The sequence below is a fragment of the Rhinoderma darwinii genome, chromosome 4 (genome assembly GCF_050947455.1).
Source record: "Rhinoderma darwinii isolate aRhiDar2 chromosome 4, aRhiDar2.hap1, whole genome shotgun sequence".
Classification (NCBI taxonomy): domain Eukaryota; kingdom Metazoa; phylum Chordata; class Amphibia; order Anura; family Rhinodermatidae; genus Rhinoderma; species Rhinoderma darwinii.
The window spans coordinates 400,899,591-400,916,934 of record NC_134690.1 but is presented as its reverse complement, the minus strand read 5'-3'; the positions used below and the strand labels follow the sequence as shown (position 1 = coordinate 400,916,934).

General features: G+C 44.9%; 1 protein-coding gene across 1 annotated transcript in view; it reads right to left on the bottom strand.

The window, feature by feature from the left end:
• ALK (ALK receptor tyrosine kinase) overlaps positions 1 to 16,927 on the bottom strand; it is a 180,966-nt gene extending 164,039 nt beyond the window's left edge. The window contains exon 1 of the mRNA XM_075863769.1: positions 16,826 to 16,927. Within this exon, the coding sequence (XP_075719884.1) occupies positions 16,826 to 16,927 (102 nt within the window). The remainder of the gene's footprint in view (positions 1 to 16,825) is intronic.
• Between the last annotated feature and the right edge of the window lie 417 nt (positions 16,928 to 17,344).

Below are 17,344 nucleotides of genomic sequence, written 5' to 3'. Positions count from 1 at the left end.
AGCCTTTCTAGTGTTGAAGTCGCGTTGTGTCATCTGCTGTCCCTGCTCTCATACACCACTCCTGGTATCATCCGCCACGTCTGGCGCTACCTGCCATGTCAAGTCCCATCTGTGCCAAAGCCTCTGCTACTGTCTGGACTATCTCAGGTACCCTTGTGCTATGAACCTTGTGTAGATTTTGTATAGACTGCGACTTGGTCAGCCGCCACTCCGCTATGGCGGACCGGCATAATGGAACCACATACCCCTAGATCGTGATATTTACTAATAATTTTCCTGGTGTCTAGTGGGTTACTAATAATATCCCTGGCATCTAGTGGGTTACTTATAATATCCCTGGTGTCTAGTGGATTTCTAATAATATCCCTGGTGTCTAGTGGGTTACACATAATATCCCTGGTGATTAGTGGGTTACTAATAATATCCCTAGTGTCTAGTGGGTTACACTCAACATCCCTGGTGTCTAGTGGGTTACTAATAATACCTCTGGTGATTAGTGGGTTATTAATAATATCCCTGGTGTCTAGTGGGTTACTAATGATATCCCCGGTGATTAGTGGGTTACTAATAATATCCCTGAGGCCTAGTGGGTTACCAATAATATCCCTGGTGTCTAGTGGGTTACTAATAGTATTAGTAACCCACTAGACACCAGGGATATTATTAATAACCCACTAGAAACCAGGGATAATATTAGTAACCCACTGGTGGGTTACTAATAATGGTCGGTATTGGTTCAGAGTGCACTAGACTTATAGGAGGTGCACGAATAGGGTCCCAACCCAATCGTATGTAGAGAAGTATTCGGCACACAGACAAATATAATTCAAAAATTCTTTCGTTTTATTTGTATTTGTATTCAAATGCCATGGGCGGAGTGCAACGTTTCGGTCCAAGAAGACCTTCGTCAGGCACTAGAACCTTGTTGGCATGGATGTGTCCTGCTGTTGAGCGCTATTGTTCATATCGCGGCTTACCGCTCGTTTTTGGCGCCAAAAACGAGCGGTAAGCCGCGATATGAACAATAGCGCTCAACAGCAGGACACATCCACGCCAACAGGGTTCTAGTGCCTGACGAAGGTCTTCTTGGACCGAAACGTTGCACTCCGCCCATGGCATTAGAATACAAATACAAATAAAACAAAAGAATTTTTGAATTATATTTCTCGGGTTACTAATAATATCCCAGGTGTCTAGTGGGTTACTAATATTATCCCTGGTTTCTAGTGGGTTATTAATAATATCCCTGGTGTCTAGTGGGTTACTAATACTATCCCTGGTGCCTAGTGGGTTACCAATAATATCCCTGGTGTCTAGTGGGTTACTAATAGTATCCCTGGTGTCTAGTGGATTATTAATAATATCCCTGCTGTCTAGTGGGTTACTAATAATATCACTGGTGTCTAGTGAATTTACTAATGATATCCCAGGTGTCTAGTGGGTTACTAATATTATCCCTGGTGTCTAGTGGGTTACTAATAATATCCCTGGTGTCTAGTGGGTTACTAATAGTATCCCTGGTGTCTAGTGGATTATTAATAATATCCCTGGTGTCTAGTGGGTTACTAATAATATCCCTGGTGTCTAGTGGGTTACTAATAATGACCCTGGTGTATAGTGAGATACTAATCATTTCCCTGCTGTCTAGTGGGTCACTAATAATATCCTTGGTGTCTAGTGGGTTACTAATAATATCCCTGATGTCTACTGGGTTGCTAATAATTTCCCTGGTGTGTAGTTGGTTACTAAAATTATCCCTGGTGTCTAGTGGGTTACTAATAATATCCTTGGTGTCTAGTGGGTTACTAATAATTTCCCTGATGTCTCGTGGGTCACTAATAATATCCCTGGGGTCTAGGGGGTTACTAATAATATCCCTGGTGTCTAGTGGGTTACTAAAAATATCCTTAGTGTCGAGTGGGTTACTAATAATATCCCTGGTGTCTAGTGGGTTACTAATAATTTCCCTGGTGTCTAGTGGATTACTAATGATATCCCCGGTGATAGTGGATTACTAATAATATCCCTGGTGTCTAGTGGGTTACTAATAATATCCCTGGTGTCTAGTGGGTTACTAATAATATCCCTGGTGTTTAGTGGGCTACTAATAATATCCCTGGTGTCTAGTGGGTTACTAATAATATCCCTGGTGTCTAGTGGGTTACTAATAATATCCTTAGTGTCGAGTGGGTTACTAATTATTTCCCTGGTGTCTAGTGGGTTACTAATAACATCCCTGGTGTCTAGTGCGTTACTAATGATACCCCTGGTGTCTAGTGTTTTAATAATAAAATCTCTGGTGTCTACTGGGCTAATAATGATATTCTTGGTACTAGAGGGGTTAATATAATAATTATAATAATAATATCCCTGGTTCCTAGTGAGTTAATAAACATATCCCTCGTGTCTAGAGGGCTAATAATATTTTTAGTGTCTAGTGGGCTAATAATGACATTCCTAGTACCTAGAGGGTTAAAAACAATACCCCTGGTGCCTACGAGCCAATAATATTTTTGGTGTCTAGTGTGTTAATGATAATGATCTTGGTGTCTAGTGGGCTAATAATACTATCCCTGGTGTATTTGGCAGTCACTACTAGGGGGAAACTCATGAGCTTACTACATACTGTGTTATTATTGAGTTCAATGTATGCAGTAAGCTCCTAAGCTCCCCCTAGTGGTGACTGCAGGCAGATAGAATTTTATCATTTTATGTCTATGTAGGGGATTTGGACTCTGTATAAAAAAAAGGATCTATGACCATTATGAAGCTACATTAAAAAAAACTAATTAGAACAGAATACTGGACATATTTATATTAAAAGAACAAAATGGCATTAAAGGGGAGACACTTTAACTCCTTCCCAACCTCCGTATATATGTACGGCGGAAGTTGGATGGGAACGTTTGGAGCGGGACTTGATAAAGTTGATGCCCCATTCTAGCGACTTGGATTGGACAAAACTTTGATCCCAAGTGATTTACCACTTAGAATAGTAACCGCAGCATCTAAGCCGTAAGAAAGAGCGGGGAGCCCTCTGTCACCGCATCGGCCGCCGCAACGTGAATGCAGGGTGCTGATGGGTTGTCACAGCAGCTGGGGGCCAAATAAAAGCACCGAAGTCTGCAATGTTAGTGCTCCTATTTACATAACAATAAACAATAAATTGTGAACAATAAAAAATAAACATAATTGGTAACACCGCGTCCGTAACGATCCGAACTATTAAAATATATCGCTATTAATCCAACAGGGTCATATCACCTCCACGTAAAAATTGACTAAAAAGTGATCAAAAAGTTGTATTTACCCACAAAAAACAAATCCTCACACTGATGGAAAAGAAAAATGTTCTGGAACTCAGAAAATGTCGACACAAAACAAACTCTTTATAACAAATAGTTTTCATTTTGTAAAAGTAGTAAAACAAAAATGTGAATTACAGGCAGATTTAAACGAACTGAGTGTTTGGGCGTCCACTTGGCAGATGAAGTTTAATGTAGATAAATGTAAAGTTATGCACCTGGGTACGAACAACCTGCATGCATCATATGTCCTAGGGGGCGCTACACTGGGGGAGTCACTTGTTGAGAAGGATCTGGGTGTAACAACCTGCAGGCATCATATGTCCTAGGGGGCGCTACACTGGGGGAGTCACTGGTTGAGAAGGATCTGGGTGTAATAATCTGCAGCATCATATGTCCTAGGGGGCGCTAGACTGGGGGAGTCACTTGTTGAGAAGGATCTGGGTGTAATAATCTGCCGGCATCATATGTCCTAGGGGGCGCTACACTAGGGGAGTCACTTGTTGAGAAGGATCTGGGTGTAATAATCTGCATGCATCATATGTCCTAGGGGGCGCTACACTTGAGGAGTCACTTGTTGAGAAGGATCTGGGTGTACTTGTAGATCATAGACTAGATAACAGCACAATGTCAATCAGCTGCTTCAAAGGCCAGCAGGATATTGTCGTGTATTATAGAGGCCTGGACTCGCGGGACAGGGATGTAATATTACCACTTTACAAAGCATTAGTGAGGCCTCATCTAGAATATGCAGTTCAGTTCTGGGCTCCAGTTCATAGAAAGGAGGAAAAATACAAAGAAGAGCAACGAAGCTAATAAGGGGCGCGGAGAATCTAAGTTATGAGGAAAGATTAAAAGAACTAAATCTATTTAGCCTTGAAAAAAGACGACTAAGGGGGAACATGATTAACTTATATAAATATATGAATGGCGCATACAAAAAATATGGTGAAATCCTGTTCCATGTAAAACCCCCTCAAAAAACAAGGGGGCGCTCCCTCCGTCTGGAGAAAAAAAGGTTCAACCTGCAGAGGCGACAAGTCTTCTTTACTGTAAGAGCGGTGAATCTATGGAATAGTCACCGCAGGAGCCGTCACAGCAGGGACAGGAGATGCTGCAAAAAAGGCAAAGATCATTTCCTAGAACAAAAAAATATCAGCTTCTATGTGTAGAAAATTTTTCCTTCCCCTTTCCCATCCCTTGGTTGAACTTGATGGACATGTGTCTTCTTTCAACCGTACAAACTATGTAACTATGTAATATAAAAAGATCTACATCTGTTATCGCTGTAGTGACCCGCACAATAAAGTTATCATGTTATTTTTACCACAAGGTGAGCGCCATAAAATCAAAACCCAAAAAACATTGGAAGAATCTCTCTTTTTCCCATTCCACCCCCAAAAAATGTTTCAAAGGTTTTCAGCACTTTCCGTGGCTCATTAAATCATGTCATTATAAACAATTACCTGTCACGCAAAAAAAACCAAAGCCCTCATATGGGTCGATATGTCGACGGAAAAATAAAAAACTTATGGCTCTTAATGAAGCGGGAAGGAAAAAAACAAAAATGCAAACCAAAAATCAAAAAATGGCTGCGGCGGGAAGGGGTTAAATTGAAGCTTTGATTTGGAGTCCTGTTAATCAATTTGCTACGGAATTGCTCTCTAAGCGATTGCCCGATATATCGTTTTTATTGGCGTCCCGCATGCTGCTGACGGCGCCGAAACGACAGCAGTGGGAACTTTTTCTCCCGACAGACAGACTTATTAATGGAACCGCTGATAATGACATCGTACAGTTGTAGCCAAGTTTATCTTGACTCTGATAACGTGTGATGACATCACACAACAAAAGCCATTGAAGTAGTCAAGGTAAAGTTTCTTGCTGCTGTGCATTTAATGTGTTGAGAGTCAAGATAAAGAGGGCTACATCTGTATGAGGAAATGACTTGTCATGCAATTCCCTAGTATAATATTGCGGCTCTAAGCTGGAGTTCCCCTTTAATAAGAGCCTCTGTTCTCCCAATGGCACCTGGCACTTCGCTCCCCCTCCGCAGCGACACTGCTCTCCTGCTAAACCCTTATTTGATACACTATGATTTGATTAAAAGGCACTTTACCTGCGCAGGATCCGTGATTGATGACATGTAGACATCCCGCGCTGCTCAGACACTTGGAGCGTTCCCACTGTGCCCGGAGTAAGTGACAGCTCTGCGCTTTGTGAGCCTGCCAGACCTCGCATTTATTGAAATCCACATTAAATATCTGATATCCGGATACGACCGCCGTTGTGTTTATGTAGCAGAGGGGCTTTTGTTCTATGTCGTAGAAGACATAACAATGGCGCTGAAAGCCGGGACGTAAAGGCTACAACGAGACTTAGGAAAGACATAAGATGTCTGATGCACTTGACATGTTCTCCGTCCTGTGTACTGCAGGAACAATGGGGTTTAGTATCATAAAATGCATGAGGAGGAAACTCGTTTCAAAATGACACATTGTATTGCTCCGATGCCTCTAAAATAAAAAAAGAAACAACTTTGCAAGTTGTTTCGATTAAAAATATCCAACCGTTTTGTGTATACATCTCTTATGCAGACCTATGTGTCTCTATGGTTACAGACTACAAACAAACCTTGTGTAGTCAAACCCTGCAGTCATGTGTCAAACCTGTCCCTCTGCCCCCTCTTCTCAAAAGTGCAGCAGGGTCTGTGTGCGCTATATGGCAGCTAATAGATAGAAAAGTGTCCATAGACTAATACTGTCTCCAGGATGGAGTAAAGGCCCCAGAGACCAGGGAGTGACGGGGGAGCTGTATACAGAGCCTTATCTGTGTATATAATGTAAAGCGTTGCTATCCGGCCTTATCCAGCAAAAGAGATGTCATCTGTCATTTAATCTCCCGCTTTTCAATGATATCGAAATGACTATAGTGACCCTGACCTCTAATGATAATGAGATGACTCTGCTGACTCCACATTGTAATGATAATGAGGTGATCCTGTTGACTCCGCCCTATAATGATAATGAGATGACTCTGCTGAATGCACATTGTAATGATAATGAGGTGATTCTGTTGACTGTGCCCTAGAATGATAATGAGATGGCTCTGCCGATTCTGTCCCAGTCTACATGGCAAAGATAAAAAGTGAGCTGCTAGACAAAGGAAATGTTAGTCTATTGTGTGAGCTTTAGTGGCCGACGGGGAAACTGCAATATTTCAGGATTTACTTACATGGATAATAACATTAAAAAAAACACTACTAATTTAAAAAAAATTATATATATATTATGTATATTTTTTTTAAATAATGCTAATATTTCATGCTAATAACATTGATTACGCTGTGCTTACTATGGAGAAATCATAAACTGAGAGTTAAAAAATTGGAAGAAGCAGAGTCCCTCACAGCAGCACAGAGTATATCAGGAGAAAAGTGCCTTGTTCTTGTGGGAGCTCACAGACAGAGTTATATAGTGGAAAGAGCAGGGTTCTCCCAGCAGCACAGAGTTTTCAGGAGAGGTGTGTGCTGGTCTTGTGAGAGTTCACAGAGTTATATAGTGGAAGAAGCAGGGTCCTTCTAGCAGCACAGAGTATTTCAAGAGAAGAGTGTGCTGATCTTGTGGGGGGCAGTGACCTGTCTTCTCATGTGATGATGTCAGCGAGGACTGGGCTGGATGTGACAGGGGTCGAAACATGATGTGAGAAGAGGAATGGAGACAAGTGGGAGGTCACGGACTAAGAGTTACATAGTGGAAGGGGCAGGGTCAGCAGCACAGAGTATTTCAGGATGATGGATCATGTAACAGGGCAGTGTCATGATGTGAGGAGTTAGTAATAATAATTCTGGGTCTGCTGCATATATAATGGGGCGTGATGTAATAAATCCTCCTTATGTCTGTCGTCAGATGATTTTCTCCAGAGTAGATGTTAATATTTATAGGAATACGAGTATATTACGTGTGCCCAGATATATCCATCAGTCTGCGGCCGTCCCCGGGAATATTCCCATTTATATATCAGAATGTATTAGCGGCACAGTCCTTGCGCTGCCGGATTCAATGGGTGAATATATTTTCGCTGCCGGGTCCAATTCATCATGTTTTTTTACAATTACCTCTGGAGGCTGATAAATATCTTTCCTGCAGAGAGTTGGGTTTTTCGTCCTGAGCGCAGCGACTTTTCTGAATCATGCTGTTCTCAGCGGCTGCTCGCCGCCATAACTCGTAGGACTGGAAGTGAATACAAGTTACGAGGAGAAGCCGCCATTGTTCTAACCGGGTTCGACTGCAATACATAAACCTGAAAATAAACTTATAGTATTGCATGTCAGATTTAGTCAAGACTTTCTGTGTAGATCGGTACTGGAATAGACTGTTACGGTACATGTGCGGGAATCAAAAATGTAGCTAGCGGGAGGGGGGGTGGGCGGCGGCCCCGGGCCGACTTAGATGGTGGGATGGGCTGCGGTGTCATGTCCCTGTTTCAACTGTATCTGCGTCCTCAGGACAGAGATACAGTTGAGTCCAATGCTGGAGCAGGGAGCCATAAGCTCCCTGCAGGAGAATTCACTGTATAACGCTGACCGTGAGCGGCTCGGCAAAGACAGGCACGATGCAGTGACGTCATCACACCTGTCTGTGCCGAGCCGCACAGAGCAAGACCGGAGCAAAAAGATCTCCTCCACTCGTCACGCGAAGGGTGATAGATGAGCAATTATTTTATTATTTTTGATTAGGCTCTATGGGGGCACTATACTGTGTGTGTGGGGTCACTATGGGGACATTGTACTGTGTGGGGGCAGCTATGGGGGCATTATACTGTGTGTGGGGTTACTATGGGGGCATTATACTGTGTGTGGGGTCACTATGGGGGCATTATACTGTGTGTGGGGTCACTATGGGGGCATTATACTGTGTGTGGGGTCACTATGGGGGCATTATACTGTGTGTGGGGTCACTATGGGGCATTATACTGTGTAGGGGCAGCTATGGGGGCATTATACTGTGTAGGGGCAGCTATGGAGGCATTATACTGTGTGGGGCAGCTATGGGGGCATTATACTGTGTGGGGCAGCTCTGGGGGCATTATACTACGTGTGGCAGCTATGGGGGCATTATACTGCGTGTGGCAGCTGTGGGGGTATTATACTGTGTGGGCAGTGGCGTAACTACCGCGGTAGCAGCCGTAGCGGCTGCTATGGGGCCCGTGGCATTAGGGGGACCGTGCTGCCAGCTGACACGCCCCCCCATATGCCCGGTGGCGCCGCTAGCAGCCATTATGGCTGCTACAGCGGTAGCGCCACTACTAGGGGGCACGCGTCGCCGAGCCCTCTCATGCCCGTAGGCCCGAGGGGGCCCCGGTACTAGCGACAGCCAAATACATGCATTCAGCACCTTACAATGACGCTGATTGGCAGAGCAAAATGACTTGCCCAGCCAATCAGCGCCTTTCAATGACGCTAGCGGCGCGATGACGTCATCGCGCCGCTTCCGTGCTTGAAAGGTGCTGATTCACGGGGCAAGTCATTCTGCCCCGCCAATCAGCGTCATTGAACGACGCGTCGTTCAGCTCCAACAGACCTGCTCAGAAGAGAGTAGATCTGCATTGCCATCGGGCGGCGCGGGAACGGGATCATGTGAGTATGTAAAGTTTTTTGTTTTTTTCCAATAAAACTGTGACTGGCATTATCTATTGTGGGGGCTCTATCTACAGGGGGGGGGGTCGTCTTTATGTGGGCCACTATATACAGGGGGGGTCTATATGTGTGTTTGTGGAGCACTATCTACAGGGGGGGGACTATATGTGGGTATGTTGGCCACTATATACAAGGGGGTCTATATGTGGGCCACTATATACAGGGGTGGTCTATATGTGGGCCACTATATACAGGGGCGCTATATGTAGAGCACTATCTATAGGGGAGATATTTTTCGGGCACTTTCTATAGGGATGGGCTATATGTGAGACACTATCTACAGGGGTGGGTTACCTGTGGGGCACTAGCTACAGGGTGGCTATATGTAGGGCACTGTCTACAGGGGTGACACTATATACAGGCGGAGCTATATGTGAGACTATCTACAGAGGTGGGTTATACGTGGAGCACTATCTTTAGGGGAAGCTATAAGAAGGGCAGCACGGTGGCTCAGTGGTTAGCACTATTGCCTTGCAGCTCTGGAGTCCATATGTAGGCACTATCTACAGAGGGCTGTATGTGGGACACTATCTACAGGGGTTTCTATGTAGGGCACTATCTACAGAGGCTCTATGGGGTCACTATCTACAGGGGGCTATGGGGGCACTATATACAGGTGGCACGGTGTGTGTGTGTGTGTGTGTGCGCATGTGTGTGTGTGACAGTGTATGGTACTATTATAATCAGGGACACAGTGTATGGCGCTATTATAGTTAGAGGTGCAGTGTATGGTGCTTTATTATATTTAGAGGTATTGAGAATTTTAACTTCGTTTATAGGTGCAGAAATGTTTTAAAAGTGTGAAGCTGAAGACATCTTGGCGAAAAACTGCAGAAATGGGTCGTGGCCGGGAGAAATCCATCATAGAGGTCTGGACCGGAGGGAGAAGAAAATAACTCGAATCTGAGACGTCACCGGTGAGTCACTTAATGTAAATGTTTATTCTGCCTCTAATCAGTATAGTAGTTGCTGTGTGATCTGCAGCGAGATGATTATGATATGATTTTTTTTTTGTGAACCAGCATCTCCCAGCATATCCTCACCATTGTTCGGGCCATGCTGGGAGCTGTAGTTTTATGCCGTAAACACCTATACGGCAGGGGTTGCACTAAATTGAGCTGTATTTGTTCTGGTGTTGTATATATGTACTGATCTTGGCTCTGATGCTGTATGTAAGTACTGATCTTTGTTCTGGTTCTGTGTATACGTATGAGATTGGTTTTGGTGCTGTATATACCGTGTTTCCCCGAAAGTAAGACAGTGTCTTACTTTCTTTTTATCCCCAAAAGCCCCACTATGTCTTACTTTCGGGGTATGTCTTATATTGGAAAAAAATTGTCGAATTGTTATATTTTTTTTTTTCACAAACTTTATTTAACTGTTTTACATTTTTTTTTTTAGTCCCACCAGGGGACTTCACTATGCGATGTGCCGATCGCATATATAATGCTTTGGTATACTTAGTATACCGAAGCATTATTGCCTGTCAGTGTAAAACTGACAGGCAACCTATTAGGTCATGCCTCCGGCATCGCCTAACAGGCAGATGCTGAAGGCAGACCTGGGGGTCTTTCTTAGACCCCCGGCTGTCATGGAAACCCGACGGCGACCCGCAATTTGTTTGCGGGGGCGCCGATCGGGTGACAGAGGGAGCTCCCCCCTCTGTCAAACACATTAAATGCCGCTGTCACTATTGACAGCGGCATTTAATGGGTTAAACTGCCGGAATCGGCGCGCGCTTCGATTCCGGCAGTTGCAGCAGGAGCCAGGCTGTGTATAACAGCCGTGCTCCTGCCGCTGATCGCGTGGGTACAGTCTCAGTACCCGCGCCATCACAGGACGGATATATCCGTCCTCCTGCGCGAACTAGCAGCTGCTGAGGACGGATATATCCGTCCTTCGGGGTTAAGGAGTTAATACTGTGTGCATTACCGTATTTTAAGCAGGAGGCGGCATTGACAAGTGCAGGGGACGGCGCGGTGACGTATGGAGAGGGGGGCGGCGCGGAAGTGGGCAGGAGGCGGCAATACCCCCGTGTTTCCCCGAAAGTAAGACATATGTCTTACTTTCGGGGTACGGCTTATATTAGCCGACCCCCCTGAAACCCCCGATACGTCTTACAATCGGGGGTGTCTTACTATCGGGGAAACACGGTATGTACTAAGCTTGTTTCTGGGGATCTATATATGCAATGAGCTTGGTTCTGGGGATGAATATATGTACTGATCTTGGTTCTGGTGCTGTATATATGTCAGAGCTTGGTTCTGGGGCTGAATATATGTATGGGCTTGGTTCTAGTGCTGTATTTATGTACTGAGCTTGGTTGTGGTACTGTATATATGTCAGAACTTGGTTCTGGATCTGTAGTTATATAGAATATATTTATAATATGAAAATTGCAGGGCAGATAGAATTGTTCTCAATTCATTGTATATTTCTTGGGAATCTGTCTGGTAGTTTTAACCCCTTGAACCACCACCATGCAGTAATACATGACCTGACAATATTTCCAAACATTCCCTTGAGTGTTCTTTTCAGATGCAGCAAAATCTTTAAAATCCACTTTTAAAACGGCACACACTATATGCTAATTACTCCTTAGAGGGTCATGGGGCGGTGCCGCTATCCTGAAGAGTCACATAGTCCTGCCTCCAAACCCACCTTTCCATGTTTGAGTGACATCTCCTTGACTGATACAACTTTCTCGGATGCACCATTGCCTTGTGGCACTATACACAGGGGGGGGGGGTGGATCTATACACAAGGGGGGGGGCTGTGTAGCACTATACACAAGGGGGGGCTGTGTGGCACTATACACAAGGGGGGGGGGCTGTGTGGCACTATACACGAACTGGGGCTGAGTGGCACTATACACAAGTGGGAGCTGTGTGGCACTATACACATGGGGTACTGTATGGCGCTATACACAAGGGGGAGGGCTGTGGCTCTATCTACAGGGGGCTGAGTGTGGCATAATCTACAGGGGTCTGTGTGTGGCACTATCTAGTAAGGGGGGCTGTGCTGCACTATCTACTAAGGGGGGCTGTGTGGCACTATATACAAGGGAGCGGCGCTGTGTGGCACTATATACTGTGGGAGCTGTATAGCGCTATATACAGTGGGGGCTTTATGGCGATGTCTACAGGGGGCTGTATGTCACTATCTACAAGGGGGAGGTGGGGCGCTATCTACAAATGGGGTGTGACATTGTCTATAGGTGGGCTGTATGACACATTCTACAGGGGGCACTATTTATAAGGGGGGCTGCTTGTGGAACCTGGGGGGGCCCTGGTCAAGAGTTTGCTATGGGGCCCAGTCTTACCTAGTTACGCCCCTGTGTGTGGGGATATCTGCGGGGGCATTATACTGTGTGTGGCAGCTATGGGAGCATTATACTGTGTGGGGGCAGCTATGGGAGCATTATACTGTGTGTGGCAGCTATGGGAGCATTATACTGTGTGTGGCAGCTATGGGAGCATTATACTGTGTGTGGCAGCTATGGGAGCATTATACTGTGTGTAGCAGCTATGGGGGTATTATACTGTGTGGGTGCAGCTATGGGGGTATTATACTGTGTGTAGCAGCTATGGGGGTATTATACTGTGTGTAGCAGCTATGGGGGTATTATACTGTGTGTAGCAGCTATGGGGGTATTATACTGTGTGTAGCAGCTATGGGGGTATTATACTGTGTGGGTGCAGCTATGGGGGTATTATACTGTGTGTAGCAGCTATGGGGGCATTATACTGTGTGGAGGCAGCTATGGGGGTATTATACTGTGTGTGGCAGCTATGGGAGCATTATACTGTGTGTGGCAGCTATGGGAGCATTATACTGTGTGTAGCAGCTGTGCGGGGTATTATACTGTGAATGCAAGTTTCGTAAACAGCGGCGTAGCACTTACGGAAACAGCGTAGCTCATTCTGCTACGCTGTTTCCTTATCACCCATTCATTCTTTGGAAGTTTACAGAAATTGAATAGCACAGCAAACTACACTGTTTACGTAAGCCTGACCCCAAGTGTCGGTGAATTATTATCCTGTACCCCAACTGTCACTGTCATTATCCTGTACCCCAAGTGTCACTGTCATTATCCTGTACCCCAAGTGTCAGTGTCATTATCCTGTACCCCAAGTGTCAGTGCATCATTATCCTGTCCCCCAAGTGTCAGTGTCATTATCCTGTCCCCCAAGTGTCAGTGTATCATTATCCTGTCCCCCAAGTGTCAGTGTATCATTATCCTGTACCCCAAGTGTCAGTGCATCATTATCCTGTCCCCCAAGTGTCAGTGTATCATTATCCTGTACCCCAAGTGTCAGTGCATTATTATCCTGTCCTCCAAGTGTCAGTGTATCATTATCCTGTACCCCAAGTGTCAGTGCATCATTATCCTGTCCCCCAAGTGTCAGTGTATCATTATCCTGTACCCCAAGTGTCAGTGCATCATTATCCAGTCCCCCAAGTCTTAGTTTATCATTATCCTGTACCCCAAGTGTCAGTGCATCATAATCCAGTCCCCCAAGTCTTAGTTTATCATTATCCTGTACCCCAAGTGTCAGTGCATCATTATCCTGTCCCCCAAGTGTCAGTGTAGCATTATCCTGTACCCCAATTATCAGTATCCTGCACCCCAAGTGTCAGTGTATCATTATCCTGTACCCCAAGTGTCAGTGTATCATTATCCTGTACCCCAAGGGTCAGTGTGTCATTATCCTGTACCCCAAGTGTCAGTGTATGATTATCCTGTACCCCGAGTGTCAGTGTCATTATCCTGTACCCCAAATGGCAGTGTTATAATCCTGTACCCCAAGTGTCAGTGTATTATTATCTTATATCCCAATTTTCAGTGCATCATTATCCTGTACCCCAAGTGTCAGTGCATTATTATCCTGTCCCCCAAGTGTCAGTGTACCATTATCCTGTACCCCAAGTGTCAGTGCATCATTATCCAGTCCCCCAAGTCTTAGTTTATCATTATCCTGTACCCCAAGTGTCAGTGTATCATTATCATGTACCCCAAATGTCAGTGTATCATTATCCTGTACCCCAAGTGTCAGTGTGTCATTATCCTGTACCCCAGGTATCAGTGTCATTATCCTGCTGTACCCTAAGTGTCGGTGTATCATTATCCTGTAGCCCAAGTGTCAGTGTATCATTATCCTGTACCCCAGGTGTCAGTGTCATTATCATGTACCCCAAGTTTCAGTGTATCATTATCCTGTACCCCAAATGTTAGTGTCATTATTATGTACCCCAAGTGTCAGTGTATCATTATCCTGTATTCCAAGTGTCAGTGTCATTATCCTGTACCCCAAGTGTCAGTGTGTCATTATCCTGTACCCCAAGTGTCAGTGTATCATTATCCTGAACCTCAAGAGTCAGTGTATCATCATTATCCTCTACCCCAAGTGTCAGTGTCATTATCCTGTACCCCAAGTGTCAGTGTATCATTATCCTGTACCCCAAGTGTCAGTGCATCATTATCCTGTACCCCAAGTGTCAGTGCGTCATTATCCTGTACCCCAAGTGTCAGTGCGTCATTATCCTGTACCCCAAGTGTCAGTGCGTCATTATCCTGTACCCCAAGTGTCAGTGCGTTATTATCCTGTACACCAAGTGTCAGTGCGTCATTATCCTGTACACCAAGTGTCAGTGCGTCATTATCCTGTACACCAAGTGTCAGTGCGTCATTATCCTGTACCCCCAAGTATCGGTGTATCATTATCCTGTACCCCAAGTGCCAGTGTATCATTATCCTGTACCCCAAGTGTCAGTGTATGATTATCCTGTACCCCAAGTGTCAGTGTATCATTATCCTGTACCCCAAGTGTCAGTGTATCATTATCCTGTACCCCAAGTGTCAGTGTATCATCGTCCTGTACCCCAAGTGCCAGTGTATCATTATCCTGTACCCCAAATGTCATTATCCTGTACCCCAAGTGTCAGTGTATCATTATCCAGTCCCCCAAGTCTTAGTTTATCATTATCCTGTACCCCAAGTGTCAGTGCATCATTATCCTGTCCCCCAAGTGTCAGTGTAGCATTATCCTGTACCCCAAGTATCAGTATCCTGCACCCCAAGTGTCAGTGTATCATTATTCTGTACCCCAAGTGTCAGTGTATCATTATCCTGTACCCCAAGGGTCAGTGTGTCATTATCCTGTACCCCAAGTGTCAGTGTATCATTATCCTGTACCCCGAGTGTCAGTGTCATTATCCTGTACCCTAAATTGCAGTGTTATAATCCTGTACCCCAAGTGTCAGTGTATTATTATCTTATATCCCAATTTTCAGTGCATCTTTATCCTGTCCCCCAAGTGTCAGTGTATCATTATCCTGTCACCAAGTGTCAGTGTATCATTATCCTGTACCCCAAGTGTCAGTACATCATTATCCTGTCACCAAGTGTCAGTGTATCATTATCCTGTACCCCAAGTGTCAGTGCATTATTATCCTGTCCCCCAAGTGTCAGTGTACCATTATCCTGTACCCCAAGTGTCAGTGCATCATTATCCAGTCCCCCAAGTCTTAGTTTATCATTATCCTGTACCCCAAGTGTCAGTGCATCTTTATCCAGTCCCCCAAGTCTTAGTTTATCATTATCCTGTACCCCAAGTGTCAGTGTATCATTATCATGTACCCCAAATGTCAGTGTATCATTATCCTGTACCCCAAGTGTCAGTGTGTCATTATCCTGTACCCCAGGTATCAGTGTCATTATCCTGCTGTACCCTAAGTGTCGGTGTATCATTATCCTGTAGCCCAAGTTTCAGTGTATCATTATCCTGTACCCCAAATGTTAGTGTCATTATTATGTACCCCAAGTGTCAGTGTATCATTATCCTGTATTCCAAGTGTCAGTGTCATTATGCCATACCCCAAGTGTCAGTGTGTCATTATCCTGTACCCCAAGTGTCAGTGTATCATTATCCTGAACCTCAAGTGTCAGTGTATCATCATTATCCTCTACCCCAAGTGTCGGTGTCATTATCCTGTACCCCAAGTGTCAGTGTCATTATCCTGTACCCCAAGTGTCAGTGTATCATTATCCTGTACCCCAAGTGTCAGTGCGTCATTATCCTGTACCCCAAGTGTCAGTGCGTCATTATCCTGTACCCCAAGTGTCAGTGTGTCATTATCCTGTACCCCAAGTGTCAGTGCGTCATTATCCTGTACCCCCAAGTATCGGTGTATCATTATCCTGTACCCCAAGTGTCAGTGTGTCATTATCCTGTACACCAAGTGTCAGTGCGTCATTATCCTGTACCCCCAAGTATCGGTGTATCATTATCCTGTACCCCAAGTGCCAGTGTATCATTATCCTGTACCCCAAGTGTCAGTGTATCATCGTCCTGTACCCCAAGTGTCAGTGTATCATTATCCTGTACCCCAAGTGTCAGTGTATCATTATCCTGTACCCCAAGTGCCAGTGTATCATTATCCTGTACCCCAGGTGTCAGTGTCATTGTCCTGTACCCCAAGTCCCACTGTGACCCCCTAAACAAAAGATTTAACATAACACATGAAAAGTCAGCGGGTGAGGTGCAGTAAGGAGCGCTGGTTATATCACTGAGTGATTCAGGATTTATAGTCTCTTTGTCCCCGTCACCTAATACGATGTATAACCTCCCCAATATTTCACTGGTTCTCTGCCGTGGAGCTAATAAGCTGAAGATGAGTCACCTGAAATGAAGGTGTCAGAGTCTCACATCACACACGGCCGCCTATAACTTATTCTCGGTTGGGAAGTGACTTATTTTCTGCGGATTATTTACCCGGAAAATTGTTCTTCATTTCTTTCGTTTTCTCACAGATTTCTGACCTTCACTGTCAGTCTTGTACGTTCCTGTGATTGACAGGATCCGGGGTTCTTGTCCGTGTACGAGTCTCGTGACAGAACATCAATAATTGTGGTTCCCTCCATGACGTTCCCGAGATATTGGTGTTTGGTGGCACTGCAGCATAGACTTGAGGAACGACCCCCAAAGTCTAGTCAGATCACCAACATGGCGCTTTTCAGACCCTCAGACCTGTAGACCCTTCAAGATATCTACTGGTCCTCCATCTACTATACGACTACAACTCCCATCATATGGTGATAATCTCAACCTGGGATTTATAGGACTAAAGGATCGGGCACAATAGGTAAGTGACATGTCTCTGTTTTATTTATTTAACTTCAACGCTTACAAAGGCATTAGGTAGAGCTTTTCCTTTGATGGTACCTCCTTGGACATGGAAAAGTCAAGCCTTTATTGGGGCGAGGTCTGGTACCGATGTTGGGGAGACATTCCGGCTCACAATCGTATTCCAATTCATCCTGAAGATGTTGAGGTCCAGT